The 17,477-nt window shown below is 41.2% G+C and overlaps 1 protein-coding gene across 1 annotated transcript; it reads left to right on the top strand.

The window, feature by feature from the left end:
- The first annotated feature begins 3,668 nt into the window (after positions 1 to 3,668).
- Positions 3,669 to 17,143, top strand: kri1 (KRI1 homolog). The gene is made up of 18 exons (XM_080724706.1): positions 3,669 to 3,826; positions 3,983 to 4,059; positions 5,023 to 5,128; positions 5,801 to 5,897; positions 6,100 to 6,166; positions 6,263 to 6,312; positions 6,544 to 6,634; positions 7,139 to 7,216; positions 7,802 to 7,911; positions 8,209 to 8,437; positions 9,038 to 9,208; positions 9,671 to 9,746; positions 10,110 to 10,213; positions 10,314 to 10,476; positions 12,523 to 12,653; positions 14,600 to 14,664; positions 15,813 to 15,908; positions 16,000 to 17,143. The coding sequence occupies exons 1-18, from the start codon at positions 3,742 to 3,744 to the stop codon at positions 16,511 to 16,513; spliced, it is 2,310 nt and encodes a 769-aa protein (XP_080580832.1). The 5' UTR covers positions 3,669 to 3,741; the 3' UTR covers positions 16,514 to 17,143.
- The last annotated feature ends 334 nt before the right edge of the window (positions 17,144 to 17,477 follow it).

Below are 17,477 nucleotides of genomic sequence, written 5' to 3'. Positions count from 1 at the left end.
AGCCCACTGGACAAGCACATATCACACACACACACACACACACACACACACGCACGCACGCACGCACGCACGCACACACGCACACACACACACACACACACACACACACACACACACACACACACACACACACACACACACCAGCTCATAGTCTGACTCCTGTTACCCTGTGATACCAGCGGTAAAGATATTTCAAAAAGGTATTTTAAAGATGACACTGTAAAAAGACAAATTTGTTATCTACAGTATATTAGTCAATTCATTTTCAATTTGATATAATTACAGTTTCACCCAATAAGTAAACAGTGGTCCATGAAAACATTAAGAACTTTGTTCATTAGGTTGAATATATTTAACATATCTGATCTGTCAGTTGTAAAATGTGTATACCGGTAATTTAGATAAGCCGTACAGTATCTAAATAGACTAGACTAGATAGGCAAATATAATACTATACTTTGAGTGTATATTGTATATGTATGCACACTAACACAGCTGAGTCCGCTGCTACAAAATAGCTACCATCCTGGGTGAAGGCCGTATTATCCTCCTTATGCCATAAACATCAAAGCAAAAGGAGAGGAGTTGGAGTGTACTTTGATCACTATAGTCTGAACCTACAAATGTGTACACTGACAGTTTGCCCAGTGAGTGTGTGTGTAGGTGGGACTTATTTACGTTTCCCACAGCAGTTGAGCATGGAGGGGGCAGACAGGGACATACACTGGGGATGGACAGACTGCCGTCAGTCTCGTACTAATGTTTTGCACTTTCGTTGTACCTCAGCCAGGCCTGGAATTTTGTCATTTTAGGGGCAATGCCACTTGGCCTTTGGTGTTGTCTTATTTTTTGAGGGCACAAAGGCCAAATGCCAGGGCAGGAAGGCCATCAAGATTTTAGTTCATTGAAAGAATTTGTTGAGAAATAGATAAATGATGGTATTTAAAATCTGATCAGCCCTGCACCAATTAAAGTTACTGAGTTAAAATTCAGAATCTCAGCAAAAGACACTGGCATCTACATGACAAAAAAGATGACACTAGTGTCTACTGTCTACATATTGACAAGAAAGAGACAGAGGAGAAAGTGGTACAGTCAGCTGGGGCTTTACGGCCTTTTGGCCTCAGGTTATGCCATTGGTTTGAGGGGCACAAGGCCAAACGGAGGGGCAACGGCAGCCATGGCCTTCATCGCCTCCATGAAATTCCTGCCCTGACCTCCGCATAACAATCTGTGCAGTTGATCAGTATTTAGTGTCATATATTTGCCAAACATTGATGTTGCAGTAACAGATGTATTTCTTTTTCTGAATGGATTTATGGCTTTGAATTTACAGTTTGACAGATTCTCTGTGATACCTGTGAATGTATTTATTGTACTCTGTTAACAGGGGAACCCTTGAACTCTTGGTTTTATATTAATAATAATGCCATCGTCAGTCATATATCTAAATGTGTATGTCAAGTCAGGTCACATTTCAATTCACAGATTACCTTGCTAGGGCAACAAAGGACAATCCCGATAAAACAAGAGAGAACAAACACATCATGAAAGATATGGGCCTACAGTTTGAATGAATGAGCGTGAATGTACAAATCCACAATCTGTATACACTCTTTCATTCACAAGGAGTGCGTATATGAGAGATAAGAGTGTGCAGAATTTTGAGTGATTGAGTGAGCGTGCATGCATGCATGAGTGTGTGCGTGCGTGCGTGCGTGCGTGCGTGTGTGTGTGTGTGTGTGTGTGTGTGTGTGTACACACACACACATAAACAGTACATTGATGTAACATCTATGTGTGGTGTGGTGGGAGGATTGCTACATTAGATTGTAAACTCTGCAAGTGTAGTTTAAGAAGAACGTATGTGAACATAGATTTGACCATTATGTCTCTCTGTTGACTCAGGAAAGAATTTAATGAATAAAATAAACTAAAAAATAAGATTGTTTATGTTATCAAATTATCCATAATAATCTGAAGCACCCTAGAAAACCAAGGACCCGAGACTGAGAATGAGAGTACAGTATGTTGCAATAAAATAAATGGAGTATGGAGCGGTTTAGTTTATTGCCCTATCTGCTATCCAACATTCCTGGAAAGTAGGAGATTAAGCCAGATCCTTGACATTTCAATGTGTGATATATTTCTTCTTATGCAAGCTGCTGTTCTCATGCTCATAGACTTCAAAGACTCTTTATTAATCAGACAGCCTCTCCCCCTCAGCTCCACCAATGCCAAGCTCATGTCCTTCCTGGAATGCTAGATTAACATTCACTCTGCAAACAACATGTTTCCCACCAGCTATATTGTTTGTTTTTAGTGCCATATTTACACACTTCCTATGGGCGACTGACCGATAACCATTGATAAAGAACTCCATCGTCATGCTGTGTCATGGGTAGACTATGGAAGTAAACAACTGTGTGTGTTCCATGAGTGGTACAGATTTTGCCCTAAAATCACGTTACAGGCCTATGTTTGTGTATACATGTGACCTGACGGTTGCTTATCTCCCGATTAGGGAGTCTTACTGGTTTATATTTAAGCAGTCGACTCGTGTTGATGCCAATTCTTTCAGATTTTAGATAATATTGCTCAGGATTAATTTCCTTAAATGAGTAGTTCACCCCCAAAATGTATTTTTTTTCCCATTGATTACTCATACCATGGAGACTTAATAATATGTCTTGTTTTAGTTGCATTCCTAACTCCTATTAAGACAATAATTTCATTACAATAACTCTTCCCTCATTGATTCCAGAATGCATTTGGTTCCCCATACGCATCCGGAATCAATGGGGGTAAATTTACTCTAATCATTTTTTTGGTCAAAAAATACAAAAAATATTATTGAACTCCCTGGCATGAGTAATCAATAGGAAAAAAGTCATTTTGGGGGTGAGTCATTACTTAAGTGAATATCTATATGATCTTGCATGCATTGCCCCCACCCCTAAAGTGGGGGTTCTGGGTGTCCTCCCCCAGAACACTTTTAACATAGTAGATTTAATTTCCTGTGTTCTGGTGAATTTTGTGCATGTTTGATACTTTTATCAGGCTTTTTTTTACTAGCATGGGTACAATTTCAGCCGTATAATGCCAAATGTAGGTGTACAGATTTGATGACTGAAGCAAAGGACATCTTTAATAATGACTTCTCATCTTTAAGTCATTACCTAATCTTTCTTGCATGCATTGCCCCCACCCCTAATGGGGGGGTCTACAATAACATAGTAGATGTAATTTCCTGTGTTCTGGTGAATTTTGGGAGTTTGATACAAAATCCAGGAGATTTGCCAATCCAGGAGATTCCCAGGAGATGGGGTCAAAATCCAGAAGACTCCTGGGAAATCCAGGAGCATTGACAAGCCATTAAGTTGTTTTTGTCCTCTTCAACTTGAAGAGGACAAAAACAACTTAATGGATATTCAGTTCATAATATAGCCTATTCATTCATTTAATTTATTTTTAAATGCAATTCATCGTAGCCTAATACTAATTTAAAAGGTCAAGTAGGTCAAGTACGACAAACTAAAAACAATACAAATGTTGTGTTAGTCCACCCTCGTGTGGACATATGTGTGTACTGTAACTACAGTACTCATGAACCGTTCACCGGAAACCACGTGGTAGTGGTAGTCAGATCTTTACACACATGCTTTAGCAACAAGAACTACTTTTCATGCTTACGGTGCTCTACTTTATTCAAATAAGAGTAAACGTTTTACACATCAAACCATGCCGGGCCCTTCGGAATTGAAGATTAATTCCAAGTTCGCGGAGAAATATGAAAAATACAAACAAAAAGAAGAGTTACAAAGGCGTAAGTGTGTTATTATTGTAAGCTATCATGCTAACATCCATAGCATATGGGATCCTCTCTGTCGTGCAACGTTAAGGTTTAATGTTTTGAAATGTAAATTAATTGCCTGGACGACAGTGGGTATACAGCCTTATGCAATGTCTTGTCTTTCTGTAGTGAAGGACCGGTATGGAAATGAAGCTGATCAAAGTGAGTCAGGCTCATCAGACTCTAGTTCTGATGACAGTGAAGTGGTAAGTAGTTATACAACTCACTCACTCAATCACACACACACACTGACTGGAGTGACAGCATGGTGAGATTTGCTCAATGGGCTAGCCCTGGAACATGTCAGGTTATCAGCAGGTTTCAAGGCTAAATATGGGCATACCTGGTGGTGATCAACTTTTAATAATTATTTTGCTGGTTGATGTTTTGTCTATTGTTTACATGATGTCCAAAATGTATGCAGCAGGCGCACTGCATACTGGAATATAGAACATTGGACTGTTATTACACTGTAAGGACTGTCACTCCTTGTATTGATATTTGCACTCATTCACCTAGACTAGTGCAGGCATTGACACTAAGGCTTGCCCACCTGCCCCCGGCAGGTAAATAAAACCTTAGGGCAGGTGGAGTTTGCTTTCAGGTTGCACGACGGGGCAAGTGCTTGTTTGAGAAGGGGACACAACCGTCTATGAACACAACATGTGATTTCTGTCTAAACAACAACTGAGCGTGGCCAGAGCACTCTGTCTTCTGGTCTGTGGAATAGTGCACTGTTTACCTATAATGTGTTGTTTTCACTGTTGCTACACTTAAGAATATAAACTGGGTGTGAAGCTCATTCAATCATAGCTATTTAGGTATTTGGATACAAAATTTGGTATGAAAGTTTTTATCGCACAGCTAAAAGTTAAATTGAACCATAATTCAAATTTCATCATTTTATAATGCACAATTTACTTTTCGGGCAAGTCGAACATGACCTGAACATGCCCTACTGGCAAGTGCCTCTGAGACCTTAGTGTCAACCCCTGCCTAGTGCAATGTCTATGTAAAATGTATATACTGTATGTAGTATGTGCTATACCATTTCATAACCTGTGCGGTGTCATAATCAGCCTGTGCACTAAATGATGATCATCAACATAATGCAACACCAATACCATTCACTCACATTAAATCATTCTCATTACTTTATTTGTTTTCAGGAACTTGACCCTAAACTTGAAAGGGACTTCTACAGAACGTTGTCACTGCTAAAAAAGAAAGACCCTAAGATATATCAAGAAGATGCCACGTTCTACACAGAAGACGGTAATGTTATGACATGCACAACTGTTTTGTGTTTGTGATGGTGGTTATTTTATACCCAGTCCTCCTTAACTCATTTGCTGCCATTTAACAATACCTTCGTACTCCAATCCTGCCAAACTGTCTCCATAGACTTCCATGTAATTCATAGTGCACGGATCATGCACACCCATGCCTAGATAATGCACCACGTGTGTCCAGATTGCTCACAGCTTTCAAACAAAAGAATCCGAATGGAAATCCGTTCAGGCATTCATGAGATAGCAGCCACTATGTTTTACACTGTTGTGAGCTTGGAGGTCTGCTACCTGAGTTGTATGGGGGTTGTATGGGGGTTAAACAAGCAATTTCGCGATCGCTATCATGCCTACTAACGTTTTTGGGGTCCAAAAAAAAAAAAAAAAAAAAATCAAAATGGCGGCCATTCTCGGGTTCCTCGGGCGTGGCAGGGTATGAGTTAAAATATGAAATTGAATGTTATATTTTTGAGGTTGGGAAATTTGGAAAATGTAGGACGCATTAAACATTTCCCTATGGATCAAAGTTTGCATCTTGCTCTTCTCGGGAAAAGTTTGACTAAATCTTTTTCAGAATTTTACTTTTTGAAATCTGTACAAAGCCTGGGTGTTGTTTTCTTTTTTGTCAGTAAATCACTTATCAATCTCTTATATACAGATGGATCCACAAGCAAAAGCCAACCTTCAACCTCAAAAGCTATTAAGCCAATGTATCTGAAGGACTATGAACGTAAAGTCATCTTAGAGAAGGGAGGGTAAGTGAGCTACTCTTGTACACAGTTTTACGATAGGAAGTGGATAATCAGCCATCGGACAGCATCTGTAAAGGAAATGTCATTCAGGTGCCGGGCGCCAGAACCATTGCCCTATGTCATATGGTGGCTGAATGTCCACTGCCTTTAAGTTTAAAAGATATGCGACTGACATACAACCAGCTGATTCATATTTTATTCACAGTAAATATGAAGATGACGTTGATGAAGAAGAAGAGTCCGATGATGAAGAGGCTGCCAAAAGAAGAGAGGTAGGATTGCATTATTATTACAGTATATTCATTGAGAAATGTTAATGTATGTATATGGTGCCAGCGATTTCACTATGTCTTTTTCCTTTTTTAAAGCGAGCTGCCTCTCCCAGTTACATTCAGGAGCAGAAGGAGCTGAAAGAGAGGTTTGATTGAAGTTTTTATTGATAAACAAATGCATATATATATACATAATTGTACATGCGTATTTGTCAAAAGGATAAAACTCAAAGAAGCTTGAGGGTTTTGAGGATTTTGGGAGGTATGGTCAACCTGTCTACATAGGATGGAGCAGTGGTTCCACAATAAACTATTGGCATCGGCAGGTACGAGTGTGCAGCTATGTAAATGTAATGATGTGCCCATCACTTCTCCAGCCTCCGTAAGATTGTCCAGGAGAGTGATGAAGAGGACAGTGAGGGAGAATCCCAGCTTTTAACCAGGAGAACTAAAACCAAGGAAGAGAAGGTCAGTCGGTGGAGGACGGGAATGTGTACCACATGGCTTCTAATGTATAACGTCTGTCGGGAAAAACCTTGTATCTCTGTATTTTTTTAATGTTTTTTCATAAATCAATGCCTTATTTTATAAGTCACTGCTTTCGGGCAGTAGTAGCTAACATTGCCGATCTACAAGCTCACATGTAGATCTGCAAATGTATTTTTGTGAATTTTTTAAAACATATTAAAATGTTCGAATATTTTCACCTTTAATGTCATAACCAAAACAGGTGCCCCATCTTGAACGTTGTTATGTCTGTGGGTTGTATAAATATTTAACTATAGAAAGGTATTAGCTAGAGATTATGACTAATTTTACAAATATATTGCATCCATGGGGACAAAGGTTCATAAAAATAAACGATTTTAGACATAGAAGGGTTCCGTCCTACAGTGAAATTATTAAGATATGCATAACAGGTCAGCAGCTGATTCACTGTTGGCATTGGTGTGACATCCCTCATGTGTCTAGGATCAAGAAGAGGAAGATTATGTGGAGTGGCTGAAAGGTCAGAAGGACTGGGAGGGACCAGAAGAGGTGCAGGACATGGTGAGTGTGCATCACTGAATGAGACAACAGAGAAAGGGAGAAAAGATTGAGAATCAATGTACTGAAATGGAATGGAACATTGAAGTTATATTGGTGTAATGTAATGTGACTGAAAGTATGGCATTTTTTCCATTTGTAAAGTCTTCATGTGCTTTTCTTGCAAGTGTACATAGACCCAAAAAAGATTTAGCTTGGAGTCCTGGTTCAAGGAAATTGAGTGTGATGGTCAATAATATTAAAAGGCGATTTTGACAATATTTAATATGAGTCATATACCGGTAGTTCTGTTGTAAGGAGGACATCTGGAAATGTGTCTTGAGAGCTCTCTCTTGTCAGCTTAAGCATTGGCAACAAGTGTTACTGTATGTCTGATTTACACACATCCTCCATCATCCAGGATTCAAGTTAAATATCAACAAAGTCTCCCTTTAAGTGCGTATTCAGTAGGATTCAAGCATGCTTAACAAAGCTTCACATTTCATCACATTGTAAATGCCTGTGATTGATTTAAATAATAGATGACTGAACAGTATTGAATGTGGTGATGGCAAACTACTAATCAGGGATATGTTTGCATTGAGACAGAAGTACCTGAGGGACTACTGGAATGACCCGAAGTTGGACGAGAAGGAGCGCTTCCTCAGAGACTTCGTCCTCAACAAATCCTACCTGGACGATGAAGATAATAATGACAGGTCAGTTGACCGCCCATCTACATGTTGACTTTCACAAGTCATAGTATAGCTGAACCACCATATACTGTAGAAGGGAGTGTTTTACTTCCTTCTTTCTGTTATTTGCCATTTATGTTATACACAGGGAAATACAGGCCATTTCTGAAATAGCATATGATCAAGTGAGCAAACAAGTAAACAAAATACTACAGTAAATTCATCTGTTTAATTTGCCAACTTTAGCTAGTTTTGAGTTTTCCTGTCACATTTTTCCACTCCTTTTGACTGCACTGTAACTATTCCTGGCTGCGTTTGAAGGATCCCTACCTATGATGAAGTGGTCCAAGATGACGTGGAGGACTCTGATGAGGAAGGGGAGTCATTCCTTCGGCGGCAGGAGGACTTTGAGAGAAGCTACAACTTCCGCTTTGAGGAGCCAGACGCCGTCCAGATCAAAACCTATCCTCGCAACATTGCCACCTCCGTCCGCACCAAAGACGACAGGAGGAAAAGGAAACGGGAGGAGGTGAAAGAGCGGAAGATAAAGGTGGGTCTGAGTATCTGGCAACGGCCCTTTCATCCACTGACTCTGTATTGGACCATTGCTCTGATCATTGGGCCGCCTGGATAGAGAGATACACTGGACACAAAAAAAATGGATGTTGCTTTCATTGTTACATTGTGGTAAAGGTTGACGGTCAGGATGGATCCTGGCAAGAGAAAATAATAATAATGATAATCGGTATACGGTAGGTCAACTATGATCTTTGTTATCAGCTAGTAAATGGTAAATGGTAAATGTGCATTTATATAGCGCTTTTATCCAAAGCGCTTTACAGAGATTGTGCATTACATTCACCCATTCACGCACACATTCATACACCGGTGGCGGAGGAAACCTTGCAAGGCACCAACCTACTCACCGGGAGCAACTAGGGGTTCAGAGTCTTGCCCAAGGACCCTTCGACATTCACTCAGGGGGAGCCCAGATAGTAGTTTTTATATCTGCATCTATAATAACATAGACATGCAGATATGCAACACTGGAGAGAAAGGGACATAAGCATTTAATCACACTCTTGTACTATTCATTCTCTTGGTCCTGCATAAACTATAAACTACCGCTGCTGCATTTCCTCGTGTTCAGGAGAAAGAGCAGAAGCAGGAGCAGCTGAAGCAGCTGAAGAACCTGAAGCGCAACGAGATCATGGAGAAGCTGCAGAGGCTGAAGGAGCTGACGGGGAACGAGCAGCTGGCCTTCAACCAGGAGGACCTGGAGGGAGACTTTGACCCCCAGCATCACGACCAGCTCATGCAGGTGGAAACGCTGCAGTCACTGCTGAAACCTCTGAGCAAACAACAGCCCATTGACAGATAGAAAAATCTATGGAATAATATTGTTATTATAAAATGGAAATGTTTACCCAGCAGTCAAACCATAACAAGCTATTTTATGACTTCTGTCTGGGTTCATATAAATTCAGATGAGCGCTTACTATTATTTGAAGTTTGTAAATTAATTGCATACTGTAGGTTGATAGTTAAAATGTAATGAGTGTTAGTCTTGGATCACGTTCACGTACACAGTGTAAAATGTCAATGCCCCACACTGATGTGTACATTATAAGCTGTGGGTCTTACTTCCCAAAATCCATCCCTGGAAATTAGTTTACCACCCTCCCTCCTGTCCTGTGCATATAGAGTCATGCACAGAAGGAGTCTGTCTTACAATCATTGTTAGCTGAGTATTTTTGTTTTGTTGTCCTTTATCTTCCTGCAGAAATTGTTTGATGATGAATACTATGGTGATGAAGAAGGAGAAAAGCCCCAGTTTGATGACAATGATGAACTTGAAGGTAAGTTTTTGTCTATGTATGTATACTCTACAAGATAAAAAAGACATGACACACATGGCACGTTGTGAGCTTGTAGATCTGCTACTCACTATTTAAGAAATGTTTAAAGTATAAAATAGGCCTTATCAGCTTTAACCACTTGTCTTGTAATGTATTGGTCTCTTTGCAACGGACATTCTGTAAAGATGTGACTATTGTTTCTGTGTGTGTGTGTGTGTGTGTGTGTGTGTGTGTGTGTGTGTGTGTGTGTGTGTGTGTGTGTGTGTGTGTGTGTGTGTGTGTGTGTGTGTGTGTGTGTGTGTGTGTGTGTGTGTGTGTGCGTGTGTGCGCGCGTGTGCGTGTGTGCTCTTGCGTGCGTTACAGAACACTGGAACTGGGACACGTGGACAGGAGAGGGGGAAGAGTGCGGTGGGGAGGAAGGGGAGCATGAAGCTCAAGATCCAAACTGCGAGGACGCAGACTTCATTGTGAGACACCTTGGTTTGAGGTTCCCATGTTTGGACAGAACAACCTTTTTTGTTGATGCCGGTTGTCTGATGCTAATGATCTTGAATCTGTTGAAAACAGATGGATGCAGACTATGACCCCAGTCAGCACACTGCCTCCAAGAAGAAGAAAAAAAAGGAGAGGCAGATGAAGAAGAAAGAGGATGCCCCGCAGATGGGAAAGAAGAGAAAGAAGTCTCACTTTGCTGAGGTCATCACTAAAGAAAAGCCTGTATTTGATCCTCGTAAGTGTCAATGAGTAAGAGTCAATGAGTCCCTGTCACATTCATGCCTCTAATTGTAAGTCGTATATGTATTTTATTTATTACAAAACGGAAACAACGTTATAGAAACACTAGCCCATACCCATGCAAGTTCAGATTGGGTCAACCCCTCTGAGGAAAAAAGTGGTTTAAACAGACAGATTCCTTAAAGTATAATTCAATTATATATACTACCTGGCCAACTCGGAACAATGTAAATAGGGAATGAATGCCCCGCCCTTTAATGCAAACCCCATTATACCTGTTTTCATAGGACCCGTTTTGACCATTTGTCTGCCTGTGTCCATTTATGCCCATATATGGAGATATCTGTATCTGTCTGTCTGTCGGTGTCCATTTTATGTCCATATATGGAGATCACTGCAGTTATAGTTCTGGGTCCATTTTATGCCCATATATGCCCATATATGGAGATATCTGTCTATCTGCGTCCATTTTATGCCCATATATGGAGATCTCTGTATCTGTCTGTCTGTGTCCCTTTTATGCCCGTATATGGAGATCTTTGTGATTCTGCATCCATTGTATGCCCATATATGCCATATATGGAGATATCTGTTTATCTGCGTCCATTTTATGCCCATATATGAGATTTCTGTCGCTTTTTCAAACAGATGGTCAAAACGGGTCCTATGACAACAGGTATAATGGGGTTTGCATTAAAGGGGGAACCGGCACTGTGTCTGCAACACAGTCGGAGGCACAGACAGATACAGAGATCTCCATAATGGGAATAAAGGGACACAGACAAACAGATGGAGGAGGAGACAAACTTAATGCAAACCCCATTATACCTGTTGTCATAGGACCCGTTTTGACCATCTGTTTGCCTGTGTCCATTTATGCCCATATATGGAGATATCTGTATCTGTCTGTCTGCGTCCACTTTATGCCCATATATGGAGATCTTTGACCATCTGTTTGCCTGTGTCCATTTATGCTCATATATGGAGATATCTGTATTTGTCTGTCTGCATCCATTTTATGCCCATAAATGGAGATCTATGCAGACACAGTGCCAGTTCCGGAAAATCCTGATGTCAGACATCAGAATCCGAACCTTTCGTGCTGGTTCCAGAAAATCGTGTATCGGGTCGGGTCGGGTCGAGGCCGAGCACTGCACTACCTGCTGCGGTGGGGAACGCACGTGCCGAATTTGAAATAGGGAATGAATGCCCCACCCTTTAATGCAAACCCCATGAATGCCCCACCCTTTAATGCAAACCCCAATATACCTGTTGTCATAGGACCCGTTTTGACCATCTGTTTGTCTTTGTCCACTTATGCCCATATATGAAGATCTCTGCACACACAGTACCGGTTGCAGAAAACTCTGATGTCAGACTTTATGCCCATATCTGGAGAACGCGCGTGCCGGTGGGAAGAAGGGTTCTCGAGATACGCGGATTACATACATACATACACATTCACAGAGATTTTGTGTTGACTCATGTGGCGTACGTGATGTCAGAGCCTTTTATGAAGTGATGTCACAATGACTCAGCGCTTGCGCCGATTTCCTCCGGAACAGCCTGATGTCAACAATCAGCTCCGCATAAGGAGATTCCGAACGTTTTGCGCCGGTTTCGGAAAACCGCGAGTCGGGTCGGGTCGAGGCCCGGCACTGCACTCCGCGCTGCGGCGGGGAACGCGCGTGCCGAATCTGAAGCCGGTGGGACGAACGGTTCTCGAGATACGCGGATTACAAACAAACAGACAGACAGACAGAGATTTGTCGCATTTATAGATAGATTAATAAAAATACATTTTCATCATGCCTATGAGATAAAAGCTTCTGAGTTTAGCTCCTTTCCCCACTTGCCCTCTCTTTCTTCTATAACGATATGATGGGAACAATGCACAAAAATGAATTTCATCCACTTTACTTCTATAAACCTGTGATGTGACAATAAAGCCGTTTCTTGGCATGATTCTTAGGTACTTCTGGAAACTTTTCACCTCCAAACCATTTGTAATGGAATATCATATTTTGCATGCAACCTTCAGAGCAGAAGAGTTTTGAGCAGTACCTGGACGAGTATTACAAGCTGGACTATGAAGACATCATTGATGACCTCCCCTGCCGTTTCCGCTACAGGCAGGTTTTGCCAAACGACTTTGGCCTGAGCACAGACGAGGTATGAAATCAATGCATGTATAGTTCTAGACTAGCCACCTTGTGTCATAAAACCTGAGTTATCCTTTAAGAGAGGGATCTTCAACGTTTTCAGGCCAAGGACCCCTTAGTTGAGAGAGAGATGAAGCAAGGACCCCCACAACCTTTTCATAGATTCCATATAGTGTCATTGTTAGACAGCACAATCATCAGTGTATTTTGGATAAATGTCAATTTGTGTTCTAAGATATTTAACCACTTGAACGGTCAATACTTAATAAACGTGACCTTTCACTCTGTATTTCCCCTTTACACCAAATCTCTTTGTCGTAACTAGCCGATCTACAAGCTCACAACGCCTCGCAGCGCGTTGTGATGTCTTTTTGGCTAAAGTTCTCAGAATATGAACGCTAGGGTTCAAGTGGTTAAAAAAGGGGAAAAAATCACACTCCAGATTTGGAGGACCCACTGTAGTAACTCTCAGGACCCCCTGTTGAAGACCCTTGCCTTAAGATTATACTCAAATGAAAATATATTTTGGCTTTGATAAACGTGCCATTTTAGAAGAACTCTTTTACATTTGATGTGAGTGTAGATGTTTTACCAATGTTGTGGTCCCCTAGTCCTGCACTGATGAGCCTTAAGTGTGTGACCTGGTATTGCTGCCCTGCGGGGAAAGCTTTGACCAGGGAATGATCTCACTTTAATCTTCTCTCTGAGCAGACGAGGACAAACAGCAACTGTGAAATCAAAGGGCACAAAGTCAGGATGATTCTTTGTGTGGTGCTGGCGGGTGTCAAAAACGTAAAGGCGTTAGCTGGAGGGCATTGTGCAGATGCATTGAATCCAAACAAAGTAGGTTGTATAAAACCTAAACTGGCAAGATCCAAGGCACACTTGTTAAAAAGCCTTTATTAATTTGTCTGATGCATGGAAAGAATAAATGAATGCCAGCCAAACTTATGAAGCCGGCCTTTAAAGATTTTTCCCACGTGAGTTTTTAGCCAATTTAGTTTTTTATAAGCTACACAACAGTTGGATTTTGGGCAATTGTGAAATGCCTCTGTATGAATGGTTTATTTATGCTCTATTCCAGGGGTCTTCAACGTTTTCAGACCAAGGACCCCTTAGCTGAGAGAGAGATGAAGCAGGGACCCCTACTACATATTGTATACAATTCTGTTGCAGATTAAACATTTTCATAGATTTCTGAGACAGCTTAGACTTGTTTGATAGCAATATCATCAGTGTAGGTTTTTGGTTTTTTAGACATTGAACGACTTGAACCGTCAATACTTAGTCTGCTTTTCTTTTCACTCTAGTCTACACCAAACCTCTTTGCCAAGAATAGCAGATCTACAAGCTCACAACGCCTCGTGCTGTGAGGCGTTGTAGATTGTAGATCGGCTATTCTTGGCTAATATTCCACACAGAATATGGATACTAGGGTTCAAGTGGTTAGTGTAGAAAAAAAAAAGTTCTTAAAACACAATGATTTGGAGGACCCCCTGTGGTAACTCTGAGGACCCCCTAGGGGTTCCGGACCCCCTGTTGAAGTCCCCTGCTCTATTCCATTGGTTCTCAAAATGGGGTCCTAGACAGCCAGGGGTCCTTAGGGGGGTTCCAAGGGGGGCCTCAGCAAAATGAAAACCCTAGCCGCTCACAATGTGTTGTGATGCTGTTCATTTTTAGCTGCTATTCTTTTTTTTTTAATCCTCTCTTATGGAGGTCCCTGCCACAACCACAACATCTTCTCAAATGGTGGTCCGTGGCCAAAAACATGAAAGACAATTTGGGTGTCCTTGAAATGAAAATGTTTTAAGAACCATTCTCTATTCTAGCCTGAAGACCAGACAAATCCGCCAGTGATATTAGACTGACCATGCCATGCCATATTCAAGATGTAATGTGGCTGTTGGTTACATGTAACTCTGTAGGTTAATGGAAGACTTGGTTTCCCTCCCAAAGGTCCTGAAAGCTGATGAGAAGGAGCTGAACCGCTGGTGTTCTCTGAAGAAGACGTGCATGTACAGGTAGGATGCTACCCTTCACTTTAAAACGGATAGATTTAGGAATCAGGAAATTGATGATGGCTAGCCACTCACTTGATTGCAATCTTGGTATTTTTGAAGCGGTGAAAGCCGCTTCCAAGGAGTGGCTTTGTGTGTCCCGTTCATGTCCATATATGGTCATTCCAGTCCAGAATGAACAGGTTTTATCTGTCCCGTACATGTGTGTCCCGTGTGTGTCCCATGTGTGTCCCGTTCATGTCCATATATGGTCATTCCAGTCCAGAATGAACAGGTTTTATCTGTCCCGTACATCCAGAATATGTGTGTAACGTCCGTCCCGGTCTGATGATTAAAAATGTCCAATGAGACCATACTTTGAGGATTGGTCAAGCTTCACATGACAATTCGGCCCTCCAGATAAAATCATTCATTCATTCAGAATTGGATGAATGTATAGATCACAGAGTTCATAGCTCTAGAACATATAGAACCAAGGTTTGATTTTTTAGCTTTGACCCTGTAGCTATACAAGCTACTCTGTCTGATGCATCATGCTGCATCATATGATGCAAAATGCATCACTAGTCATGCTGAAATACTAAAATATCTCAAAACACAGATTGAACACAAAAGATAACTCAGGATTGTGTTGATCGTGTCCCCAACAACAATAAAATAGGATCTGGGTGTCCCAGAGGTGAAGTGGGCCTTTAAAGCTGCACTAAACTTACCTCTTCTGCCCTGGATTTGAACCCGGTTTCCTGCACATGTGCTACAATTTTTACCATTGAGCTAATAGAGCCTGCCTGCTTGCTTTGACCATCAAGTCAACATTTGTGTCAGATCTTGTATTTAGGTGAGACATGACCTTTGACACTCAGTAGAAGAGCAGGGAGACAAAACACCACCTAACCACCCCAATTGTATGCATTAAATTGTTTTAACATACATATCATACAGACTGGAAAAACAATATTAATTTAAAAAAGTTGCATAGTGCCATTTTACGCAGCAGTGGAAAATATTTTCATTTTAGACACGCAGTCTCATTTCTGGGAAATTGTAAATGGGACATATTAGGAATGTTTCCCTGATGCATCACTAACCCATAATGGATTACTGAACGTTTATTTGATGAATCATTTCACCCCTCTGTCTCATTGTCCCAGGTCTGACAGGGAAGAATTGGGTGATCTGAAGAACTATGAAATGAGGGCAAAGAACGAAAACAAAAAGAGACAGATTCTGGGTTCCCTCTATACCGAGTGAGTACTGATCGGAAATTGCCTTTACTACATGCAGCCATGCACTATAGCAAATAATTTGACCTAAACTTCTCTGACTGCTTTTCTGTAGAGAGGATGAAGAGGAGCCCAAGGGCAAGTCCAAGGTGGGCAAGAATAGAAGGGATGGTCAGCAGAATGCTGAGAAGCAAGGCAGCGGAGCAGAGGAGGACGGGGAACCAGGGACCAGTCTGGCCGTCTCCGGTGGCAGCTCTGCAGAAGGGACTTTGGGCAAAGCTGTCAGTGAGCTTCTGGATGTAGACGACAACGACGAGTTCTTAATTCCCAAGAAGAAGATGAAGCCTGAAGAGAACTCTGAATCGCTCACTGCCAAAGAGGAGTCTGCAGGTCGAGCAGAGGAGGGTGATAGCAGGACTGGTGGGCCAAAACCACCCAACAAGAAACACAGGCCTCGGGGTGGCCGCTTGATATCGGGACCCATAAGAGTGAAAATGGGTGGCCGCGAGTTCAGCGGACAAAGACTCAAAGCCTTTGGACTGAACCCAAAGAGACTGCTGTTCAGACAGCTTCACAAGCAGAAACGAAAAAACCAGGAGAAAATGGAAAAGAAGAAAAGCAAAGTGTGATGGTCATCTAATTCAGTTTCAAGCGTTGGCAGCTTGGTTTTGAATCTGTCAAACTTTAACATTTCTCCCAATTTAATCACATTTTGCCAATGGGGAGTTACATATTCAACATATCAACAGCCTCTTGACATTCTTATTCAGGTTTTACTGATTATACACACATTTGGTAGCCTTTATTTGACGGAGACAAAATTGCCTGGCTGCCTGGTGAATTGAAAAGGGGACTCGCATAGAACAAGCCCTAATATAAACGCTAAAAGTTTAAACACTGCCAATTTTGAAATACCCCATTTCCAATACACAATTTCAGGGTTACAAATTGAAATAAACGTTTTTCTGAATGTAATTCAACTTGCTTTGTCTCGTGTTAAATAATATAGATTTCATGGAGGTGCATTGATTTCTTTTTTCTTGATTTTTTGCTTTCCAAATTACCTACCTTTTTTCCACCCTCCCCAGTTAAGACAATGGTTATGGTCATAACGTCAGTCCACACCAATGCAACTCCTTGCAGCCATGATCCCCAATGGCTGTGGCAATGTGTTGCATTGGTGTGAATCCTTGTCTTCACACAAAGGGACTTTCTTTTTAATATGAGAATTGTTGAATAAATGTATGCAATCCTGGGATCCTTTGACCTGTGTTAAGACTCTTTCAGTTGGCTTTGTGTCTTATTAAAATACTATAACATTTGTGAATTAATTCACTCAGTTGTCATTCTTGTGGGATAGATCAGTGGTTCTCAACCTGTGGGTCTAACTTAATGTGCAACACTGTTTTCTCACTCAACAGTAAACAAACCAACATAAAGTTTAAGAGTATAGAGGGTAGGCCTATATACACATTCCTAAAGTGACAATTGAAGGACTTTTTAATACCTCTGAAAGGACAAATTAAACATTGGCCAAATTGTCAAATATTAGAGGCAGAATTTGTGAAAATGGCCGATCTACATGCTCACAAC

The sequence above is a fragment of the Nannobrachium achirus genome (genome assembly GCF_963921795.1).
Source record: "Nannobrachium achirus genome assembly, chromosome: 4".
Lineage (NCBI taxonomy): Eukaryota > Metazoa > Chordata > Actinopteri > Myctophiformes > Myctophidae > Nannobrachium > Nannobrachium achirus.
The sequence above is the reverse complement of the archived record's forward strand: the minus strand, read 5'-3'. Positions and strand labels throughout refer to the sequence as shown.

Bases quoted from the DNA above. Each gene is read 5' to 3' on its own strand.
- kri1 (XM_080724706.1), top strand. From the start codon at position 3,742: ATGCCGGGCCCTTCGGAATTGAAGATTAATTCCAAGTTCGCGGAGAAA. The intron at 10,477-12,522 runs GTAAGTGTCAAT...TGCAACCTTCAG, and splicing joins AAAGCCTGTATTTGATCCTC to AGCAGAAGAGTTTTGAGCAG. The intron at 14,665-15,812 runs GTAGGATGCTAC...TCATTGTCCCAG, and splicing joins AAGAAGACGTGCATGTACAG to GTCTGACAGGGAAGAATTGG.